At 38.5% G+C, this 22,401-nt stretch overlaps 1 protein-coding gene and 1 long non-coding RNA gene across 13 annotated transcripts in view; both read right to left on the bottom strand.

Annotated features, from left to right (window-relative positions):
- The window catches only part of BRD1 (bromodomain containing 1), a 64,991-nt gene extending 50,818 nt beyond the window's left edge, over positions 1 to 14,173 (bottom strand). For 5 of the 11 annotated variants that reach the window (XM_053942947.1, XM_053942956.1, XM_053942949.1 and 2 more), the window contains exons 1-2: positions 12,953 to 13,018; positions 8,313 to 9,693 (exon numbers count right to left, since the gene is read on the bottom strand). In XM_053942947.1, the coding sequence (XP_053798922.1) occupies positions 8,313 to 9,679 (1,367 nt within the window). In that variant the 5' untranslated portion in view covers positions 9,680 to 9,693; positions 12,953 to 13,018. Of the gene's footprint in view, positions 1 to 8,312; positions 9,694 to 12,952; positions 13,026 to 13,818 lie in introns of those variants that run through there. The other 6 variants (XM_053942952.1, XM_053942957.1, XM_053942954.1 and 3 more) reach the window with 5 other exon arrangements.
- Positions 14,174 to 14,457: 284 nt separating this feature from the next.
- Positions 14,458 to 19,869, bottom strand: LOC128788840 (uncharacterized). 2 transcript variants are annotated; one of them, XR_008431219.1, is made up of 4 exons: positions 19,807 to 19,869; positions 19,248 to 19,326; positions 16,345 to 16,465; positions 14,458 to 15,394 (listed from the first exon to the last, which is right to left on the bottom strand). It is a non-coding gene; the product is annotated as an uncharacterized LOC128788840 (long non-coding RNA). The 2 variants fall into 2 exon arrangements; XR_008431220.1 differs by having other exon boundaries at positions 16,385 to 16,465.
- Positions 19,870 to 22,401: the final 2,532 nt, after the last annotated feature.

Here is a 22,401-nt window from a genome sequence, read left to right as displayed (position 1 = left end):
CTGTTTTAATTGTGCCACAGCCAACTGAGTGAGCCAGAACTCACTTCCTTTCCCCAGCCCCAGCCCTATGAAACACTGATGTGCACTACAAATGGGGATATCATACAATCGCGGCTTGTCGTTAAACAGGCAAATATCCCTTTTGAACCTAACCTCTGAAACAGCACCTACAGTCTCCTCACATGGAGACATTTGATGGATAATCTACCCTGTAAAGGATAACACACTTAATGCACTAGTCAATGCATTCAAGAGAGCTGAGTGTGTTACTCAGTCCTTTGCTCACCTTTTACCGAAATGCATAAAATAAATTTTGTCAATGTAAGAGATGTGCTTTTAACATATTAGCAAATCTCACAGCTGCCTTCTTTGACTCATGACTTCCTTTCCCAGTTTCAGTTATATATCACTGTGGCAACTATGTCAACTGGTTACAGGGAAAAGTGAAACCAGTATTTTTGGTAATCAACGGTGTGGCAGTTTAACCTCAGAAAGCCCATGAGAGATAATCAGCCACTTTTCTATCAATCGTTACTAACTCCTACACAGACCATATATACTTTTTAATTCCACAGGTATTATTTTAGTATTACAATACCTCGAGATCCTTAAGTTTTTGAAATATTAACTGGAGAGAACGTTTTCTTGAGCAAGTATGTGATTTTTGACAACATTACTGTAGTAACTCAAGCACAAGGAACTCAATATGAAAATCTGTATTAATCAAACACCCAAAGGAAGATCAAATATTCATTAAAACTAAGCATTTCTTGAACATGAATGAATCCTAGTATTTTAATTACCATGCCAGTCCTGAGTCTCCAGTTTTATCAGTTTGTTATTTTTCATTGTCCTTTATCCAGCATAGCACTACTAAAAGTACACACAACACAGGAAAACTGTATTATATCCTGTAAAATTTCATTCAGTATCACTAACATACCAGTTTCTCTTGATCTATGCTAATACCCATTAACAATCAAATTATGTTCCACTTCACAGAGTAAATAAAATACCCTTATTTTCCCACAGAAAGATTGCAGATGTTTTAAAACCTGTCAGAACAAAATGTAAAAAAAAAAATTATTGAATAAATTGCAACAAAATCAATTTAGTTTCCAGAACACTTGAATTTTCAAGCCTTGTTCAGCAAAGTTCCACAAAATATACTGAGACTTGTAGGAAGCAGGAAAGATGCAAGACTTCTCTACAGATAATTATAGTAATTCCAATGACACTCACTGGAAGACAATTAGCATAAAACTAGAATAAAATGCTATGGAAGAATTTATTTCGGGAATTGGAATTAATTCTGGAGCCTTACCAACTATTCCTCCTAGCCTCATCTCAAAAAACTTCAGTTTTTGAAGATCAGAATGCCCACTGGACAGATGAAACTCTCTACTCTTCTCAGGGACACCTTTGGGCAGCAGCTGCTTATCAAAGTTTTTATAAACTCATCTTTCAATACACTTTTATTTTAAACAGTGAAAAAACACAACTTTGCTATCCTATTCCTCAATAAAAGATAAAACTTACTATATGACTTATTAACTTAAAAATAAAAAAAACCCTCAAACTGTTCTGACCAACTTGAAACACAACACAGGCAAATTAATAACTACGTAAAAATCAGAATCTATCTGCATGTCTTTATTGCCTTTTGAAAAAGGACAACATTCCTTTAATACCAAGCAGAAGTAAGCTAGATGCCTAACAGAGTGCATCTAGCAGGAAAGACTGAAAAAGATTTCATTTAAATCTCTGTAACACAAGTCTGCAGAATCCACATGTAATAAACACACACTTTCTTAATTAGAACTACTTTGCAGGTTTTATTCCTTTTGGGCTGTTGTTTTAGAAGTCTAGCTACTGAATTTGCCTCTCCTAGGTTGAAAGTCTAATATATTTAATTAGACTTTCAACCTAGGAGAGGTTATATTTAATTTATTTTTATATTTACATTTAATTTATATTTAATATTTATATGATTTATATTTATATTTAATGTATATATTTTATATATATTAATCTACTGATACATATTCTGAAACCAGAAAGTCTCTCCAGGTTCCTATTCTTTATTCAACATTTACTGGTATTTAAATAGTATTTGATTTTAAATGCACATGTAAGAAGCACTTTGTCTTCCTTACATGACTGTGACCCCCTATTTTTCTATTTGAGCAAGCAGCTTGTAAAATTTTGCTTGGACAGGAAAAGTAGAACAGTGAACTGAAGAGGTAAGAAAACATTGTTATTTCAGTTAATTCTGTTATCTTCTTCCTATTCTAACAACTAGAGTTTGTGATATTCCAAAACTTTGGATAAGGAAAAAACCCCAAAACAATAAATAAAATTAAAAAAACCAAACCCAACTCAAACAATGAAAACTCTCCACCCTATCACACTGGAAAAATCTCTTCTCAGAAATATCATATGCACAGATTTACCTCTGCCAGTTCCTATACATATATAATGACCACACATGATTTTGAAATCTAGTATCAAAAGGCAAAATTCACATCACATGTATTAATCAAAAATCACATTTTGATCTGTAATAAGAAGAAAGCTCAGTATTTATCTTCTAATTTTTGTGCACTCTGTAACTTGATCATTGAATAAAAAAAAAAAAACTGCCAGGAGACAGTTCTTCAGACAATGCATTCTTTAGATGTTTTGCTATGGCACAAATCACAACATCCTTTATTTGCCACAAAAAAAAAACTGAATGGAAGTTCACGTAACTGGTGAAACTCAGAAGTTCTGAAAAACAAAATCATACAAATCTTGGTCTTCTTAACTGCATTATCATATATATAATCATTGTGGACCAAACCCCTTAGAAAACACATAGAATATTAATGATATGCCTCACAGAGGTAACTCATTAATTTGTTTTAAGCTTCTTGGCCTTATACGTATAAAATAAAAGAAAAAAAAGTATTATTTTTACTCAAAATCTGCTTTTACAATTTACTAAATAAGTTACAATTCTTTGAACATATTAATTAATCCTTATTTAATAAGCCAACCAGTGTCAAGATGAACTAGCTTCAAAATAATGCTGTGAAGTTACCTTTACTTTTTTTAAATACTGCTGAGGCAAAACTAGTGGACACCACAGTAGCTTTTTTAATTTAGGGAAAATTACTTTTTTATATAAGCAAAGAGATCAGGATGACATCAGTAGTAGTTTCTACATGTAACAGAAAGGTTTCAAAGTCAAACAATGTGACAAGACAAGAAACATCAGCAAAGACTTCTGGCATTCCCCTCAGGTGATTCTATGATCCAAGTATTAGATACAGTCACAAGGCATAGCTACATCATGCTCCCCTGGAATTAAAATACGCATTTGCATACTGTAAATTCATTCTGTAAATTATACATACATGTATATTCAAGGATAAAAAGCTAACAGATATTGGTCTGGCTTTATTCAGCTTCCAAGTTCTTTGCAATGCTGGCCCAGCAGTATTTCCCAATAGCTTTTCATGCTGAATTTTAAGCCACACTTCTTGTTCTTTTCCCCCACCTTGAAAACTTTCTAAATGTATTAAAAAAAAAAAAGAGTACCCTAAAAAACATTTAAAAAATCCCCAAAACAAATCCACTAGTTACATGTATGAATAAGAAGCATTATCTGTGAATGCAGACTAACAGTGTCTTGAAGGTTTTGTTAATGTTCCTTTCCCCTTATACTGCATTTCAACACTTTCTGTTTATTTGTTATTTATTTTTCTGGTCCATACTTCCTTTCAGAGATCATCAATATTCCTGTGTTAAGATAACAAGACTACATTTAATTACTTGATAAGACATCTCAGGATAGGTAAACCAGGTAAATTATAAACCAAAAGAAAATACAGGTTTTGCCTTGAGACACAGTAACACAGAAATCCAGCTTACTACCAGGCACCTAATAAAACCAAAGATCAACATAAAGAAATCAGTTAAGGTGGGGCACATAAATGCTGATCTGTCAGCAGAGCTGAAAAAGTTTTTGTAAGAGTCACAGCAATTTTTGCTCTCAGTTGTCAGCTATTACTTACCTTACTGTCATAATAATCTTATAATTCTTTTTTAACATTAATGATGCAACACACTTCGTGCAACACATACACTGTTCCTTCTTCTAATAGAAGTGGGACTTTTTTACTTATTCTTTGCTTTCTATACAAGTATTGCATTTCAAATGTTTTCTTAATTTCAGACATAACAAACTTGTCATGTTTGCAGAAAGAGAAACTAAAGATGAAAGCAAATATTTATATACTTTTAATGCCAGCCTCCACTTAATAGATCAGTACTTGCACGAATGGCATTTTAATAAAGCAGATTACACTATATCTCAGTGTATACTTTTAAAACACTGAAGATAAGTATTTCATATCACATTCTATTTCCCTCCAAGTATATAGCTACAATATTGTAGTTTCACAGCATTTTTAAATAACGTGAATATTGACACTGGCTAACAAGCAAACATTTTTAAAATGCCTCTTTGGCTCATAAGACCAAGAGGCTACACAAAACCAGCGCTATTTGTACTAGAGAATCAAGAACTCAAAAGTAAGAGAAACCATGTCGTTTTCCCAGTTAACATTGTAACACTTCTGCTTCACGTACCCATCCTGCTTGCTGAATAAGGTAACATTTATAATCCACAAGAACGGGCAGCAGCAAGTTAAAAAAAAAAAAAAAAAAAAAAACACACAAAATTTGAGCACAGTCAATGCAGCTGGACTTAGATTGCCAAGACAACCCTAAAAGTTAGGATTTCCTAACTTGAAAATTCTGGACCTGCAGTCTCAACAAAATCCTTCTAGTTTTTTTTTTTTTTTGTTTTTTTTTTTTTTTTTTTTTTTTTTTTTTTTTTGTTTTTTTTTTTTTTTTTTGTTGTTTTTTTTTTGGTGGTGGGAAATCTCTCTACTAAGCAAAAATTCAACCATTACACAACCCTAGTGGCATATACTATACTTCAAGAACAAATTTGCCATTTTCTTCAGCCAAACTGGCTGGTGGCAGTGGAAGGCTACATTTTGACTACCATTTGCCAAGAGGAGCAGGTACTGTCTTGTCCCTCCCATATACTGGGAAAGTTTGAGAGTGTCCTTTCCCACTCTCCTCCCTACACAGCACACCTGCTCTGGCACTTCCCAGGAACACAACTTTTAGATGATCCTCATTTCTACCTTTAAACAATTAAAAAAAAAAAAAAAAAAACACACACACACACAAAAAAAAAAAAACCAGGCAAACAAAAAAGGCTGAAGAGTATGAACAGTACCGTGTAAGCCACCACGTTCAAGAGTTTGGTATTTTAATAAGAACTGAATGGAATTTCCAAGTAAAGAAACAACACATTTCTATAGCCACGTCTGACATATATCCTCCATGCTTAAGAGTTCCCTGGTAGTCCCACACATTATTACAAGTGCTAAGCAAGTTACAAGTCAGAATTGACAGCACTGAAAACTGAAACCATCTTAAGGCTCCAAGATGAACTACTGCACCTTTGGAAGTAGATACTCAGGTATAGACTTTCCAAAATACCTAGGCAACAGGACAGATATAGGCCCATCATTAAAAATAAATTACAAAAAAAGATAAAAAAGAGGGAGGCAGGGGAGGTAAGCATTTATTTCCTATTATCAATGGTTAGCAACTTTAGATCTGCACCCCTAAATCAGTAGTACACAGGTGAAAATCAGAGAGATCATAAAATCAGATTATAAATGACCTAGAGAATTTAACTGCAAAAAGCTTAGAGTATGACATCTGTGTAAGCAATTCTGGTCAAAGTCATTCAAGGCAGCAGCACAGAAAGCCGACCTAAGGTAAGCTGATCCAGAAATTCATAAGCTACAAAAGTTGTGTAGAAATTATGAACTATGCTGTTTTACACCCAATCTTTTTAAAATATCCTGAATTGTTTTGGAAAATAGAATTATTAAAAACTGTGCTACTAAAATGCTCAGTCGTTCATATACTCTCACTACCCAGAAAAGGATACAAATCCTTCTCCTTAAACTGAACATAAACTGCAAGATGGTTTTCCTCAAGCTTCACTAGATGTACTCAGGGGCTGCATCCAGCACGTACTTTCTTCCACTACGATCTTCATATGTGTACACTCTTCCAACTACCAACTCTGAAGAGCCAGCAATATGCTGAGGAGGCATACAGCCTAGGTATTAAGAAAGCAATCTAAACCAAACATCTCCACGTGCGCCTCAATTTCCAGAGATGTTGAAAACATATTAAAATCAAATTCTTCAGATAAAAAAGCACTAGTGTTTAAACATTGAGTGTATATATTTATTCTCTAGTAACTTAAATAGCTTATTTGCTCTTCCTAAGGCCTCTGAAAAACCATGCTTCAGCTCCAAGGGAAAAAAAAGTGTATTTAAAAAACAGATTAGAGAAAAATAATAATATAAATGAAGACTACTGTGAAATTATCCAAATAATTTTTTAGTATTTTATGGGTATGTACTTAATTCCTACAGAAACACAAGAGTGTTTCCTAAACACACAGAAAAATGAAGAACAGCCAAAGAAAACTTGACAACTTTATTTCTAAAACTAGAGATTTGGGTCTGCAGTGTAATCACTACACCTTTTAATACGCCCATTTGTTTCACTTTTAATTCAGGGATCAGTTTTCTAGGGCAGAACATGTTCACGTTACAAAGAGCACTTAAGCAAGGGTCCCCCTCAGCCAAAGACAAGCAATTTATAACAAAGCTCAACTTTAAAAATACCTTTAAACTTGTGCACTTTTTACACTTATGACATACAGTATACAAAGTGTACTTGTTTATAGAAATATGAAGACATGCATAAATAGAAGAAAGCTGAATTTCTCTGCAGTCTTGAAAAAAAAGTCCATCATTAACATGAAAAAAAAAAAAGAATAAAATGTCTTTGTATTTTGGTTCCTGGCATCTAATGACTATTCAAAAAAAAAAGCCATCTGATGATAGCATCTTTTTAGGGCCTGGCTTTTTTAAAAATTGCCAATAGAATGAGCTGCTAGAGGCACAACTGAGAACATACTTTCTAATCTTCAACTCTTAGTTCATGTTCTTTCTTAGAGTGTCCTAAAAAAAGCAAAAAAAAACCGCACTACACTATCAATTGGGATTGTCCTAATTAAGACAAATCCAAATTATTTTACACCAACTTTCTCCTTGCATGGACAGTAGTTCCTAATTAAATAGCAGTATTAGTTGCCTACTGTCAACTTAAGTTTTTCTACAGTGCATCACTAAACAAAAAAAACATTTTACCAAGTCAATCCTAACATAGAACAGAGTAATCAATCTGACGTTTGTAAACGTTACATGGGAGCTGAAGGATGTTTGTCAAAGTCAGCCAATAAGTAGCTTCTTACATTAACAAAATACAGAAAAGAACTGCAGTCTCTAAACACATATTTATTTAGATTAATTTAATCAGCTTTAATTGCTCACTACCTGAGACTTGTGAGTCAGCTATTTAAAAGGCATCGTATTATATTAAAAGCCCTCACTTCTGTGCATTCAGAGTCCAGTCACTGGACAGGAAATGAGCCTGCACACGGAACTGGTAATTGTTTGAGAAACTTTCCAAACTACTGCTCTTTAAATTAGAAAGAATTTAAATTAAGAGGTAAACAAATATATTGCCGTTGTAAACATACAAACATAAATTTCGGAAACGCCACTGGAGAAGTTATTCTACTATACAAGGAAAACACTTCCTTGAAGGTTTTTTGTAAAACTTACATAGATGTTACACTACAAGTTTATTCTTAATTTGTAATTTATGTGAGATGGTTAAGATTCAAAACTTACATACACAATTGTAATTTTCATTTTGGATCTCTTAAAATTAAAAAAAGAAGCTCAGAATCCAAAATTACAATTGAAGTTAACTTTGAGCTTGGCTTCTTTCCTTAATATGAAGAACAACTGCATCTACAATTCCAAATTCAAATGTGGTTAATTCTTAGAAGTACAGGGAATGACAAATGAACACACAACATAACTTAGTCTGACCCAAACTAAAAAACTCAAACCAAATGTTCTGAGGACAAGACAGATCACTTGATCACTTAGTAATTTCTCTGAGGAAGTTACTGAATTTTTAATGCAACTCCACAGAAGTGCAATGTACATAAATAACAGTAGTCCTTTGAAAAAGGCCTTTAAAGAAAGCAGGTAAAAAATGTACAAAAACTTCAAGGTGGCATCTAAAAGTACTGGTTGAAAATTAAACAGATTAAATAAAGGATTTTCACATTTTGATGGTGTGCTTACCTCTGGGGGGGGATATAAGGAGCAGATACTGTTGGCATAACTGTACAGGGTTCAACCACTGTTTTCTTGGCTTTTTTTGTCTTTTTCCTGATTTTTGATGTAGACCTAGCAGTTCTGACTGATCCCTCCTTTCTACAAACACCGTTTTTGATTTCAGCTTCTCCATAAATATTGAGCGGTCTCCGTGTGCAACCTGGTGGAGTATGTACATCGCAATAGGCAGTCTTTTTCACAGAGAACGTTGTTCCACTGCCAGTTAGTTCTTTCACAGGTTCCATTTTCATATATAGACCAGCCTTTTGAGCACACGTCACATGGAATGCAGTATAGCAGTTTGCTTTGTGGCACTGGATGCAGGCACCAACACCTTTCTGTTTACAGAGGTAGCATGTTAACTTCCATCTGGCTGGGGGAATGTTCCTGACACCATCAATTGGCTCAATAAAAACCGTATTGGCAAATCCAACTTCTGGAATCCACAGAGCACACACCACGTGTCCCCAACGATCATCATCTGTCTTTTTAAAGGCACCTCCCTTGTTTGGGCACAGCACACAGTCTACAGGCCGAGAGCGGGACTGCAAACAGTGTCTGCAGAGCCACTGGCCCTCAGGTATATATGGCACCCCATAGCATTCCTGATGTACTGCTAAATTACACATATCACAAAACAGGATCACATTGCTGTTCTGACATTCACCATCCATACATATACAACACACTGCATCTTCATCAATTAAAGACTGATGATCACCCTGTTTTTGGTTCTCACAATAAGATTCTTTTTCAAACCTATCCATAAGGAATTCAAACATATTTTGGGAAACAACTGACACTCCATCACTTTTCCGCTTATCATTTATCAATTCTAACCACGCATAATCTTCTTCATCCATGTCATACTCAACTTCGTTATCAAGTTCTTCTGCTGATTTCTCAATGAATTTGTAATAAATTGGAGGTCTCCGAGGAGCTGAAGGGGGACTGTATTCAACAATCCGTACTTTTGGTTCTGGAAGAGGAGCTGTTGTAGCAGGTATACCATGTGAGCTCGGAAGAGCTTCATTTTTCTTTTTCACTTTGTTATTTTTATGGCGTTTGCTTCTTAGACAAACTGGTGGTCTTTCACTATTTTCCTTATTGCTGTTGCATTCACTCATTTCTTGGGCAGTAAGATCATCTTCTAATATAATTTCTAAAGGATCAAAGATACTGATCCTGTGCAGGCGACCTTCAATTTCTATTTCAACCATCCTTTGAGCTTGAGCGTATGTCAAGGTTTCTCGTGTCGGGGAGTGCTTAATACTGCATGGGGAAGAAGAATGCCTTGCTGCCGATACTCGATGGCATCTTCCTTTTCTCCTCATTTGGTAATGTTTACCTAAAATTAGAGCAACAGTTAATACTATGAACTCCAAATAATCATATTAAAATATTAGTTTTACTGTAGTAAGGGAAAAAAACCTTCAGTTTTACAGCCCTCTATGCATATATTTAACTAAAAGTAAACAAAACCAAAAGCCTGTCACTCTTACTCAACATGACTGCTCAGTTTTGTACAAGTTTAACCTGAAGATCAATAGATCTTCTAAATAACAGCTTCTCTGAGTAAACACAGCTATACAAAATCCTTGCTAGAAACCCTCTAGAAGCACTGTTGGCAAGACCACTGCATGAGAACAAAAACATTTCAGAAGTGTCACAGATTAAAAAAATGCATTTGCTACTTTGTAAGAAAACCTTTAATACAATACTTAACACCTTAGGGGCACCAGCAGTTTGAAAATTTTTGCAACAGCTACAGATTATGTCCTCTAGACCTCTCTTTAAAAGAACTAATGTAATTGTGAAAGAAAAATGGGTTTTATCTGAATTTTTTTCCAGTGCAATTCAAAACACACAGGTTATCAACTCAACTACTCTATCTATATTTAAAAGCTAGAAAAGCACGCATACTTCCACATTTGGCAAGTGGGCAGTTTGACAGCCCTATACTTTTTTTTACTTTCCTCAATCCTTAGTGAGCCCATTATTCTTCACAACATGACAGGAACATGACAGAACCCTTAGTGCCCAATATGGTGCAGTATGGACTGCAACTAGTAAAAATTTCACCTGTAAAGCAGATTTGACTTAGGGCCAAAACATGTTCCCTGCTTTTAAGTACACACAGCCTTCTCCTTCAACAGATTCTTCAGAAGCTGTTCTCAAATCAACTGCTGATAGATAAAAATCTTCCTATTTATAAACCCAGTCCCAAGCTCTTTAAAACAATTTTTAAGTTTACAACCTACTGCAAAAAGATCACATACCATACAAAAAGATAGCTTTCTCCCCCCCACTCCAAAGCCCAATGACTAGGATGGTCACAAAACTTCTAAGTTAGAAGTGTCCATACATACTCATGCCTTTTGACATCTTCACACTGGGTGGGGTTTTTCTCCTATAAGGGCTGAAAATATTATAAACCTGACTGACACTGTCAAGTTTAAAATTCTATTCCACTCCTTCCTTCTTCCCAATAAATCATTACTAAATAGCATCATTCAACCTCAGCTACATTAAAAACCCTTGATCTTTAATCACTGCCTAAAGTATTATTAGGGCCTCACCATTTCAACTCCACATTTTGAGTCAGGGCTGCTCACTGTAACACAACTACTGTTAGTGTGTATTGCCAAAATAGTAGAGAAATTAGAGAAATCAAAACACAGCTACTGTGAAAGACCAGTATACCTATTTCGGGAAGAAAACAGCAAGCACTGAACAACTACATTAATTACTCCATGCTGCTTGCCTTTTGCTTAAGTCTATGATGCCAATTTCTAAAGGCCTCAAAGTACTGAAGGAATTCATTTCACAGGAAGTCTACTAGATCACTTAGGCCCTAAGACTAGTTCCCGAAAGGCTCTGTCTGCTCTCACAAACAGACTCTGTTTTCATGATCTAAGCTAGTTTTATTATTAACATGAGAATTGTGCTTGTCATAAATCTGATTTTTACACAACTCATTCTTAACCCTTTTTACTAGTTTCTATACCGTATAGCCAAACAACAGTCAGTGATTAATCATGACAGATCTTTGATCTGCTCTTTATAAACCACAGAAGAACACAAAAGGTTCCATTTCTTCAAACAACTTTGGAGGAAGCATTTAATAATTAAATTCTGTAAAACAACTCAGGATTCAATCATACTAGTTTCTTAACTGCAGAAAAAAATCAGTTTAAACAACTAATACTGCCAAAGAAGGTCCAACCACTAAAACAAACCGGTAATTTAACCAAAACTAAAAATTAGTTCCCAGTTTCAATAGATTTTGTAAATCAAATGTATTACAATGGCCCTGATTTCTGTTATTGCGAACAAGTAATGATGGATTCTTCAGCTAAAACGCACTGATGTGTCCATGCACAGCAATTTATTACAGATCAGAATGGACTCAATTTACTTGTCAATCAAGAAACACGGTTTACAGTATGTTTACCTCATATAGTTGCATTTCAATTCTGTCTAGATGCAAAAGCCTGCTTTGGTATTTTTAATGTCCCTTCCTACGTTTTAGCTGATTGTGTATCTGTTCATAGTGGCTCCTGAGGATAGAGACTGTTTCAGAGAATATACAGAGGGAGGGATGAGAGGTGACCTTCAGAAATCAAAAACATGTGTAACTTGTCCATACTACCTTAGCCAGTACCACAGAAAAACACATTAATGCTATGTCTCCAAGCTCTCCACCCCCCTCTGTTCCCAAGATTCTCGAGTATGGCTTCAGGCAGGAATTAAAAATAGGAAGAAAATACTCAAACGCACAAGATCTTTAATCTTGCTTAAAAATTTAGGACAGCTGTTGCAAAAGTCAAACCAGACTGATAAAAAAATTATTGAGCTAACACCTAAGTGTACTGTAATACTCAACAGTAAATACAGCTGACTTAGGAAGGAAGTTACACTCTCAAACACAGACTGGATACCCTGCAAATACAATGTAATGCACACATAATCGAAACTGGTAGTACTCAGGCTGAATTTCATGCAAATTTAGCGTGAATAACTTAAATGCCCCAGAGGCCAAAGCAGTGTTTTGTTTCTCAAAAATTCTTCTGTTTACAAATGCTCTATAAATACTCCGGATGAAGACCAGAGTTCTGCATAGAAAATTCATGACCCACAACTGGTTTGCTTTTCCTGTGCAATTATCAGCTGGCATTTCTCCCTTCTACTCCCAGCCCTCTTCCCAGTATCCTGTAGATCAATGGGAATGAGGACTAAGATGTAAATTTGAAGCGTAAACTAAGACAAGTTTCCATTCAATGACCACAAAGATACTGCACTAACCACACACAAAATTATTTTAATGCACTTCTGTTAGCACTGTCCTGCCCTCAAAGACTGCGGGATATAAACCAGGAAAGTTATCCACAGCTCTCATCTCCTAGAATTGCATCAGCTACTTGGGAAGGAAATCACCAGCAGACGTTTTTTCTCCCCACAACAGAAGTGCATGGAAATAGCTGTTTCTGTGAAATACATGGTATGAGGCAAAAAAAAAAAAAACAAAAAAAAAAAAAACCAAAAAGAACCTATTTATCAAGGTGTAAGATAGCTAAAATCAACACGAAAAGTACAGTACCACATACTTCTAAATTACAATCTCGGCCCTAGTTAACTTCTTCCTCTTCAAATAAGCTGTCTTTAGTCCCTGGATCACTGCTCAATGGACTAGGGAATTCCATTCTGAATGGCACTTTCATGTAGACCATTAAAAAGAGAAAGACACAGAAATACTCTTTAGTCCTAGACAATGAGGGACGGTAAGCAAACAGTGCTTACACGCACACTGAGCGGACATCACCCGCCGCTTCAGCCGCGCAGCAGGAGCGATTCCCCGAGGCACGGCCCAGAGCGGGGGCTCACGGAGCCCAGCGAACGTGCGCGGGCACGGCCAAGACACGCGGGACCACCAGAGCCGTTCTCTCCCGGCCCGGCGGAAAAAGCCCACCCACGCCAGATCCCGCAGCCATCCCGGAATCCTGCCTCCCGCGCGCGGCTGCCCACGCCCCCGGGCCCGCCCTCGCCGGTGCCGCGCCAACACTTCCTGCCCACGCCCAGGGAGCCTCCAACGCGCTCCCTCCCCTCCCGCCGATGGTTCCTGCCCAGCGCGGCGCTCCCCCCTCCCGGCCCCCGGCAGGATGGTTCCTGCCCGGGCCCATCATCTCCAGCCCTTCCCAACAGTCACTCCCTCCCCGCCGCGAAAATAGTCGGCCCACAAATATGGCGGCTGACAAAACAGCTCCAGCGGCGCCCTCCCTCCCTCCCCCAGACCGCCGCACTCGCCTCGCCTCCCCGCCCGCCCGCCGCTGCCCTCCCCCGCAGGTTGCCGTGCCCAGTCCGCCCTGCTCTTTCCCCCATGCCGCTCTCCCGTCCCGCTGCGGCGAGACCCTCCGGCTCCCGGCCCCGCAGCCCCCGCCCGCGGGTCCTCGCCGCCCAACCCGGCCGTACTCACGCTGTGGGAGCCGCCGAGGAGCGGCTGACAGACCTCCCGCTCCGCCGCTGCGGCCGACGTTCGGCCGGGTTAATGGCGGAGGCCCCGCCGGTGCTGCCGCCTGGCCCCGCGTCCGGCAGCCGCGGGCGGCCGAGCGGGCGCTACGAGGGCCGCGCTGCCCGCGGCGGTCACCCGGCGCTGGGTGCGGGGCTGCTGCTGCCGCCGGGCGCGGCGCATTCGTGAGGCGCGGCGCGCGTCGCCGTCCGGCTGCGGGCTCGGCGCTCGGCTCCCGGGGCTGAGCAGCTCCCCTCCCCCCACGGCACAAACAATGCGGCTTCACCACAGCGCTGCGCCGACAGGGGGGAGGAGGAGAGGCGGGCGGGGAGGGAGGGAGCGAGCGAGCGAGGGAAGGGACGTGAGGGCGCCAGGCGCCGCCCAGCCCCGCCGCTCCCGCCGCCGCGGGGCGGGGCCTTGCGCGCACCGGCCGCGCTCGGGGCGGGAACGCGCTGGCCCAGCGACCGCCGCGCTCCCGCCCGGACCGGCTGGGCCCGAGCCCGAACCCATCGCGTGTCCCTGGTACAACGTTCGAACGGCCCAGCGCGGGGGCCAGGGAACGGATGGAGGCGGGACGCGGCTCGTTACAAAACCGAGGCTAAAAAGTTGAAGCGAGTGGTATTTATTATCTCTTTGGGGGGAAGTCCAAGCTCAAGATTCCTTACGTTGAAAGTCAGCTCTTTCGTGGTCTCTGGGTCAAGCTGCTGCTTGTAGATTAACTGATTACATTTTAACAGAGAAAAAGGTTATTTCTGGCTTCCCCTGCGAAGGACACCCTTTGTTAGGTATTATTTTTAGACAGCCATTACAGCCATATTCGAGAACTGGAGGATTTTACTGCAATACATTTCTGCAAGGCAGCTGCACCCACATCCTTAGAAAACAAGGTTTAGCTGGCCCAGCCTAACACAAACACTTGCCTGTGCTGATTATCCAGAGCAAGCATATAGTAAAAAGCAAGTGATTGAGAGTAGGTGTGATTCTTTTTACCCATCAGTATTTAGCATTCACTCAGCTAAATTGCTGCGAAACAACTTACCAATTCATCTTTATGTTTTCTCTAGCACAAGGAAACAAGAGGTTTCCTTGCCTCAAAAAAACAGTAGGTCCTATAATCAATATATGACTAGGGAATCAGAAATAGATACATCTGCTATTACTTGTAGAAAGTTAATTAAGGTCCAGAGAGTTTAAGCAACTAGGCTGTGGAAATCTTGTAGAATATGAAAAGTACTTTCCAGATTCTTTTTTCCTTATCGGGGACCATTTAGCACACTGATCTCTAAACAAAACACAAGATATTAAAGCAGCTAACACTTGTGCAGTCCACTCAGTGTAGGAACAGATCCTTAGGCTCAGACACACAAAGTACCTTCAATCCAATACAAGAAAGTTTGTACAAACTATGTAGGCCATCTGGTCATTTGTGTACTTGGCTGTGAGGAACTGATCTCCAGTTAAATTGTTTTAGTGATCCTACCACCAGTCTCAGAAGCCTTACAACATGCTGATATAAGTTAGTGTTGTTGCACTGGAATTCAACCTGTAATAGAAATGTATTAAAGAGGGAGTATCATACCATACCATATCATGTGAATTAGTGTGCAGAGTATAAAAATAAATAGAAATAATGTTGTCAAAAACCTAGTAAGATTATGATAAGAAAATACGTTGGTTTATCTTTTAAGGGATAATTCACGTGTATCTGCTGGGCAGCTGTTCAAATACTTTTTTTAAAGTGGAGACAAGTTTTCCACAGAAACCTTGATGGTGTCCACATTCTAATGTGTCTGACACACAGCAAGTTGGCTTTTTTCCAGTTTCTTTTTTCTGCCAGGTGGACTACGGCATTCCATAGTCCCTAGACATCCTTTTGATAACAGGGTATTCCTTATTAGTATTTGCACCATTTGACCACTTTTTTTGTAACTTAAACTCATGCTTCTAGATTCTTCCAATTACTCTCATTAAGAAGGTGGTATGTAGAGTTTTTGCTCTGGAGCATCCAGGTTAGGACACAGACCTCATGTCATTCCTTCATATGGTATCTCAGAGTAACAGCACAAAGATTAGAGCACACTCAACAAAAAGCTCTGTATTAGGAGTCTTAGACTTCAAAATAACTTCTCATTGACCCTATGACAGGCTACCAGAGCAGGATGCTCAACCTCTCCATTTTAAGTATTAGTATATTACCCCATGTATTTCAAAACAGAACAGTATGTAGTATAGTCTGGAGCATCTGACCAGTCCTCAGCACATATGCTTATAACCTCAAAGATCTGTTACCTTCATCTTTTCCACCTCACAAGTGAGATGTGGTTACTCAAAAGAATACAATTCTACTAGCATACGGTTGAATTTCAAGCCAAAAATAAGAAGCCCTTTGATCCCTAGTTTGATGGCAACAGACCCCTCACCACCCTTTTTCACACCAGTTCAACACGTGCAAGGGGCTTTAGTCCCAGTCCTTCAGAATCCTCACACCCTTACCTGTCAGGATCAAACTGTTAAACAAGTTGCCAATGCTGACTTTGCATGGAAAACTTCACAGAAGCAGGATCTTCTGCCTAGTGGATCTTCTCCAGTAGTTGTCAAATTCTCAACAGAATCACTGCAAGAAAGATCACATAAAGAAATACAACTGCTATTTATCTGCCTCGCATCCTCCTCTATTTTCTCATAGAAACAAACTTCATGAGACACATTTCTAGATTTCTAAAGTGTATCACCTTTGTTTTAAAGATTAATAAAAGTCAACTCAAGACTCACTGTAGCACAAAATACTGGCAGAGGTAATGACCTACTTTGGATGCAACTTTGTATCCCTCTCCTGGCCCGGACAGCTGGCTGCTGAAGGGACAAGAAAGAATTGGAACTCACCCCCACTCCTTAGAACCTGCAACAATCTGCATTTCGAGAAAGGTTTTGGACTGCCATAACATACACGTGTGGGTCTTCTTCCTATCATGATGACAAATCTGCCTAACCTTGCATGCCATGTTTCTGTATGATGCCTTAAGGTAATGTATCACCAGTAAATTTTCAAGTTTGGCTTCTTCATTATACAATTTACACCTTCACACTCATCTATGAGATACAACATTACCATGGTCCTCTCATCCTACATGGGAATGCTTTCAGATCCCCCTTACTTCATCAGTCATGGTACGCGGCACTGGTAGAATACTCGCAGGCATGATTTTGCAAGTTTACAAAAGAAAGGTTGTTCCCAAACCTACGGAAGCCAAAACAGCATGCACTGTGGAAAAGATACTGTGATCTTATCAACAGACATAATACAGCAGTGTGATCACAGAATTTCAGCTGTTTATTTTTAGTCTGTTCGATGGTAGTGCAGGATCACTCTGCATCTTCTGGGTGATCTTTGCAAATTTTTGTATTTACAGAAAAATACACGTTATCACTGATCCATCTCCTAGTTATCACTGATATCTTGTAAGAAAGACTGGTATGTCATACTAGAGTGAGTGGAATATATGATTCAAAGTCCTGGATGACCATCCCAGAATGAAGATCAAATTTTTGGCTTCAAATATATAAAAGAAATATTGGTCCATTTTACTCCTACTTGTTTACTGAATATATTCCTTGATCTGTAGTTAGGAAGATTTGTCTGGATTTTCCTTCTCACTCCTCTGATCGGGAAATTTTAGCTGTATTATGACAAAAGGGGGAATAAAAATGAAATAATATTGGTGTATATAATGTTGACCAACTGCTATGGAATCAAGGATTTTTTGTTTCTTACAGCCTCATTAACTCTTACTTCCTACACATACCACCTTTCTCATTCTCACAGCCAAAGTGGTTCTTTGTTTATTAATTGCTAAGACCCTTTAGTCTGACCCTTCAGAACAGACAATCAAAATTAACAGTCTTCACCAAAACACAAGTTTAAAAACAGACTGGGAGCTGTGTCAGTGCCTTTTATGGTAGTGATGAAGGTACAGAGACCTTTTATCATCAGAGCTCCACCAGAAGTCATACTTGATCAGGGTGTTTGCAAAGAAATACCTTTGTGAGCTGCATCTGCTAAGCAGTCCTATGGAATGTTGTCTATAGATAAGCTTGAAGATCATTTGACAGAGTGGTCTTCAAGTAGTAACGCTGCTATGCAAAGGCCCTTATCCCATTTCCATTTAAGCATTTGTTGGAACTACTGCTTGGGGTCACCTACTGCAAGAAGAGGTATGTATCCTGTCACTTGCTGACGGAGAGATACACCGAGCACTTTGCTGAGATACACAATTGACAGGGAAACTTACTGCCTGCTTTACTTATCCACTATCTTGAATCCTTTAACATCATGTACCTTTTGCAGTTTTAAGATGCTCTCTACAATATGTGCTCATAACTGTTGCATGGTGGAAGGTGGGGAATGAGCTCACTCTGGACACTCAAAGATGCAAAACCAAACTTCATCATTAGGATATACATGAAAACATATGTAAGCTATGCTTCAATAATACAAAACAAAAAACCACACTCAAATTACAACATGCTGCAACACAAGCAAAGAGTTTGCCGGTGTACTGACCTGTAGGTCTGCCAAACAGCACAACTACCATCTACTACTTTCAAGACTATTTTATCAAGAACAAACCCTTGGAACAGAGTTATTGGCACTCTTATGTATAATGATATTGCTATTTCCAAAAGAGTAGACAGAGCCATAATCAAGAGAATATTCCCCGTGTCTTCCATCATTGTCTCTTCCGTATCAATTATTCAAATCCTAGTGTTTACAGTTTGGCACCTTTATTATGTTCTGCATAGTAACTCCCCCTGCAAAGGTCTTAGTGGGAAGCTATTCCTGCCACAGGATAACCACCATCAGAACAACCTCTTCATAAACAAGTCACCAATTTTCTGTTTAGCTCCCAGGAGTGCCTCCCTGTATGATCAGATGAAAATGATTACCAGCACAAGAGAACAGCAGTAAAGTAAATCCAGGATTTGGGAGTGCCCCTTCAGCATCCCCAGTTTTTAGCCATCATTAGTTTAGCTTACAAAAGCAGCTGCATGTTTAGAATTGGAGTGCCTGTCAATTCACACAGCATAACTAACTGAGCCAAGTTATAGGCAAAGACAACGTCAGTGGTAATGGTTAGGAATCAAAAAACAAAACAGTAATTGCTATGCAAAAAGTTCTAAAAATATCATACTTGCACAGCAAGGAATTACAAAACAGTGTGGCCAAACAATCTACATTGGATTTTGGCCTCTTTTTTCACAAGACACCCTGAGGAAACCTCAGTAGCAAATATAAGACAGAATTTATAGAAAGGTAACACCAAAAAAAGGACCTATTTGAAACAAACAATTTTGTCAAAGTCAGCCATAGCAAAGGGAAAACAAAGTGTGCTCCATACCTGTATCTGATACACAATGATTTTTGATAAATACAATCTGTGGTTGTTCTCCTGATCAGGTTTGGATTTCAGAAGATACCTGAGTTTGTGATAAATGAAGTAATTTCTTAAGATAGCATAACCCATGCAAAAAATATTATGCAAATACATTGCTACTGTCTCCCTTGCCTACTTCCTAATCCTTTCCTCTGCACTGGAAAGGATTCTCTACACAGCATTCATTCAAGCAAAGACAAGTTGCTCACTGCCTTCATAACATTTAATTATACATAAAGTTTATTTTATTTGTTGAAACCCTTAGAGTGACTTCCCTATTCTCAATTCCTCTGGTGTCAGTTTAAAAACTTGCAAATGTAAAATGAAGTATAAGCTCTGAGAGAAGTTCTTTTCCTAGTTAGCTCACTCACAAGCACGTATCTCTAAGAAGCAATCTCCAATGTTTAGAATGAGTTAATACTTCAGCCTTACTATAATTAAGTTAAAATTCAATTAGTAATGAGACCCAAATCCAGTCTTAATTACTTTACTATCTCTTCCTCATTCATTCTAGAGGACAAACCTGGTCTGCAGCTGATTAAGATGGTTTGCAATGGAGGAAGTTCGACTGTTAGAATCCCTAGTCATTTGTCACAGAAGAAATCCAAAAACAGATGGGCTCACTCAGAATTAAAACCTCGCCTCCTCGTTTACATGGGGAAGGACTACAAGAAGGTGACATCAAAATCTGGGAAGGGAAAATGAAGTGAAAAATAAGTCAGAAGTAAGACTCAACATGACATCCACAAAAAACTGAACCACCGAGAACAACTGACATGGCCTGTAGCTTCCTCTGTACAGAGAAACCCAACAATGTGTGTATCATTTAACAAATAGTAATGAGCCCTACACAACTTTGTTTGTCCCAGACTTGCTACTGCCTCAGCCAAGGCCTGATGCTGCCTAATAAAGAGAACTTCCAAACTCCTGTATATGTAAATCAGTTCTGATACTGATGGCTTCATCATGTAGACAAAATTTCTACAGGCCCAACAGAAATGCTAGAATAGGAACTTCAAACTGACCACTCCTGAAAGATATACTCCAGCACCATGCTTACTCCACATAAAGGGCAAGCATGAGTAAATCCTTTCAATGTACTATTATATGCTCAACTCCAAAAAACAGTGATATACACCTCTGATGTACTGCAGAGTGAGGATGACAGAGATTAAACAGTTGTGTTTGTAACAAATGAGGTAATTAATATAAATGCACAAGGGCACCATGGTTTTGGCAGTGAATGCTTGCTCCTAACTACTGTGTGATTGCTCATTCCTTATTTCCTGAGCACCTACCTTGACACCTTGGATCTGATGAGCAGAGCCAAGTACCCACTGAAATAAATGGGAATGTATGCTAAATATAAGTACCTGTGTTACAAGTTCTTAGAAATCATACTCCTGTGATAGATACTAAATTGGACATCCAAGTTTAGTACTTTTGACCTCTATTTTAAGGTTTTGATCATTAAGCTGACATTGCCTGGATAGGTTGCTGGAAGAGATTGGAGTCTATACAAGGAGGAAAGGAGATAGTTTTCTTAAATGTACTGCCTCAGTGCATATGAAAATCTGCAATTCTTTGTGCTTTATTTAAGAACTGATATCTCTTAATGTAGTTTTAGTCTTCATGACTTCATATGGAAAATGCATCACCGATGCAGAAGTTAATAGAGGTGAAACCAAAGGTTTGAAAGAAAATAAGCATACTAGAGAAGGTTTGGAGATAAATATTAACTGCTCAATTTTGCTAAAACAAGGTAATGGCATCAACACTACTAACTGCACTGTTATTATCAACATTCAGTGTTTCCAAATGTATACAAATATAGAAAGATAGAACTACATCAATGTATCACTGCAGTATCAACATTATGTTTACTACCAAGAAAGAAATGGAAGGAAGGAAACAATAAAAGTAGATTAATACGAACAGCCCAGTGACTGGAGAGACCCTGGGACCACAACACACAAAACTCTGTCTGCAGCACTAAACATCTACATCTGGCTAATAACATAATATTGAAATAGGTGTATTTAAGGCATACTTTAAGTTCTGTCACAGCAGAATAGGATATAAGAATTTAATTTAGTTTCCAACTGGTCTTAGGCTCTTGCTATAGCCTCCCTGAGAGCCTTCCAAGTTCAAGGTACTGAGAATGACAGAGAGATGGTTACTTACAGCTACATAAGTGATGTTTCATTCCTCTCTGAACCTGTAATAGCTTTTTTCCAGAGAACCCAAACAATTTTCTTGGAAGCATGGTCTCCTAGCTTTCCACTATTCTACAAAACATAATGGAGAGCCAGATACTTGCAGTTTGCTCCAGGGACTGGAGTGAGAAATTATTTTTTATATTAATATCATATCACTTTAAGTCATGTCAGGTTCAGTTAACCATGCAAATAAAGATGTTTATTCACAATATCTGAAACAGATAACAAGATTGTAAATGCATAAATGGAGGAAAAATAAAAGAAAATTTATTCTTCTGAAGTTAAATAATGGAAGTTTTGGGTTCTTCCTGTCAGGATGCCTTGCAGATTTTCCCAATTATCTGTCTTCCTAAATGATTATGTTCTTTCTTACTTACACCTAAGACTTCAACCTTTATGGAAAATCTGTATCTTTAGACTATCACCACACCAGTGCTGCTATATTCACCACAAGCTGGCAGTCTGGAGCCTTCTCAAGGAATTGCAGTTACTTACTCTTTCTTTTGCCTGTCACCAGATCACCATCTCTGTGTTTTATTCATCACATTGCTTGGTTGTCTGTGAGAAGACACTCTGGATCCAGCTTTGCTCAGATTTTTAAGACCCAATTTCTTGAGTTTTTGGTGTATTTTTGTAAAACAACAAGAACAGAGAAATTCCAGTTATTTCACTCAATCCGTAATATACACCTGTAGATTATATACAGAATCGCTGATTGGTTCTCAAGCCACCTAAAACATAATTTAAAGAAATAATTAACTTTCATTAATCTCAACTTCCCTAACCCTTAAGGAAATTTTTAAGAATAGGATGTATGAAAAAGTGAAGAGCTACAGAGTGTTGATTACAGAAAGAGCAACATGCAGTGCAAAAGTGCAAAATTAATTTCCACTCTTTTT

The sequence above is a fragment of the Vidua chalybeata genome, chromosome 5 (assembly GCF_026979565.1).
Source record: "Vidua chalybeata isolate OUT-0048 chromosome 5, bVidCha1 merged haplotype, whole genome shotgun sequence".
Lineage (NCBI taxonomy): Eukaryota > Metazoa > Chordata > Aves > Passeriformes > Viduidae > Vidua > Vidua chalybeata.
Note: the sequence above shows the minus strand (reverse complement) of the source record. Positions and strands in the feature narration are given on the sequence as shown.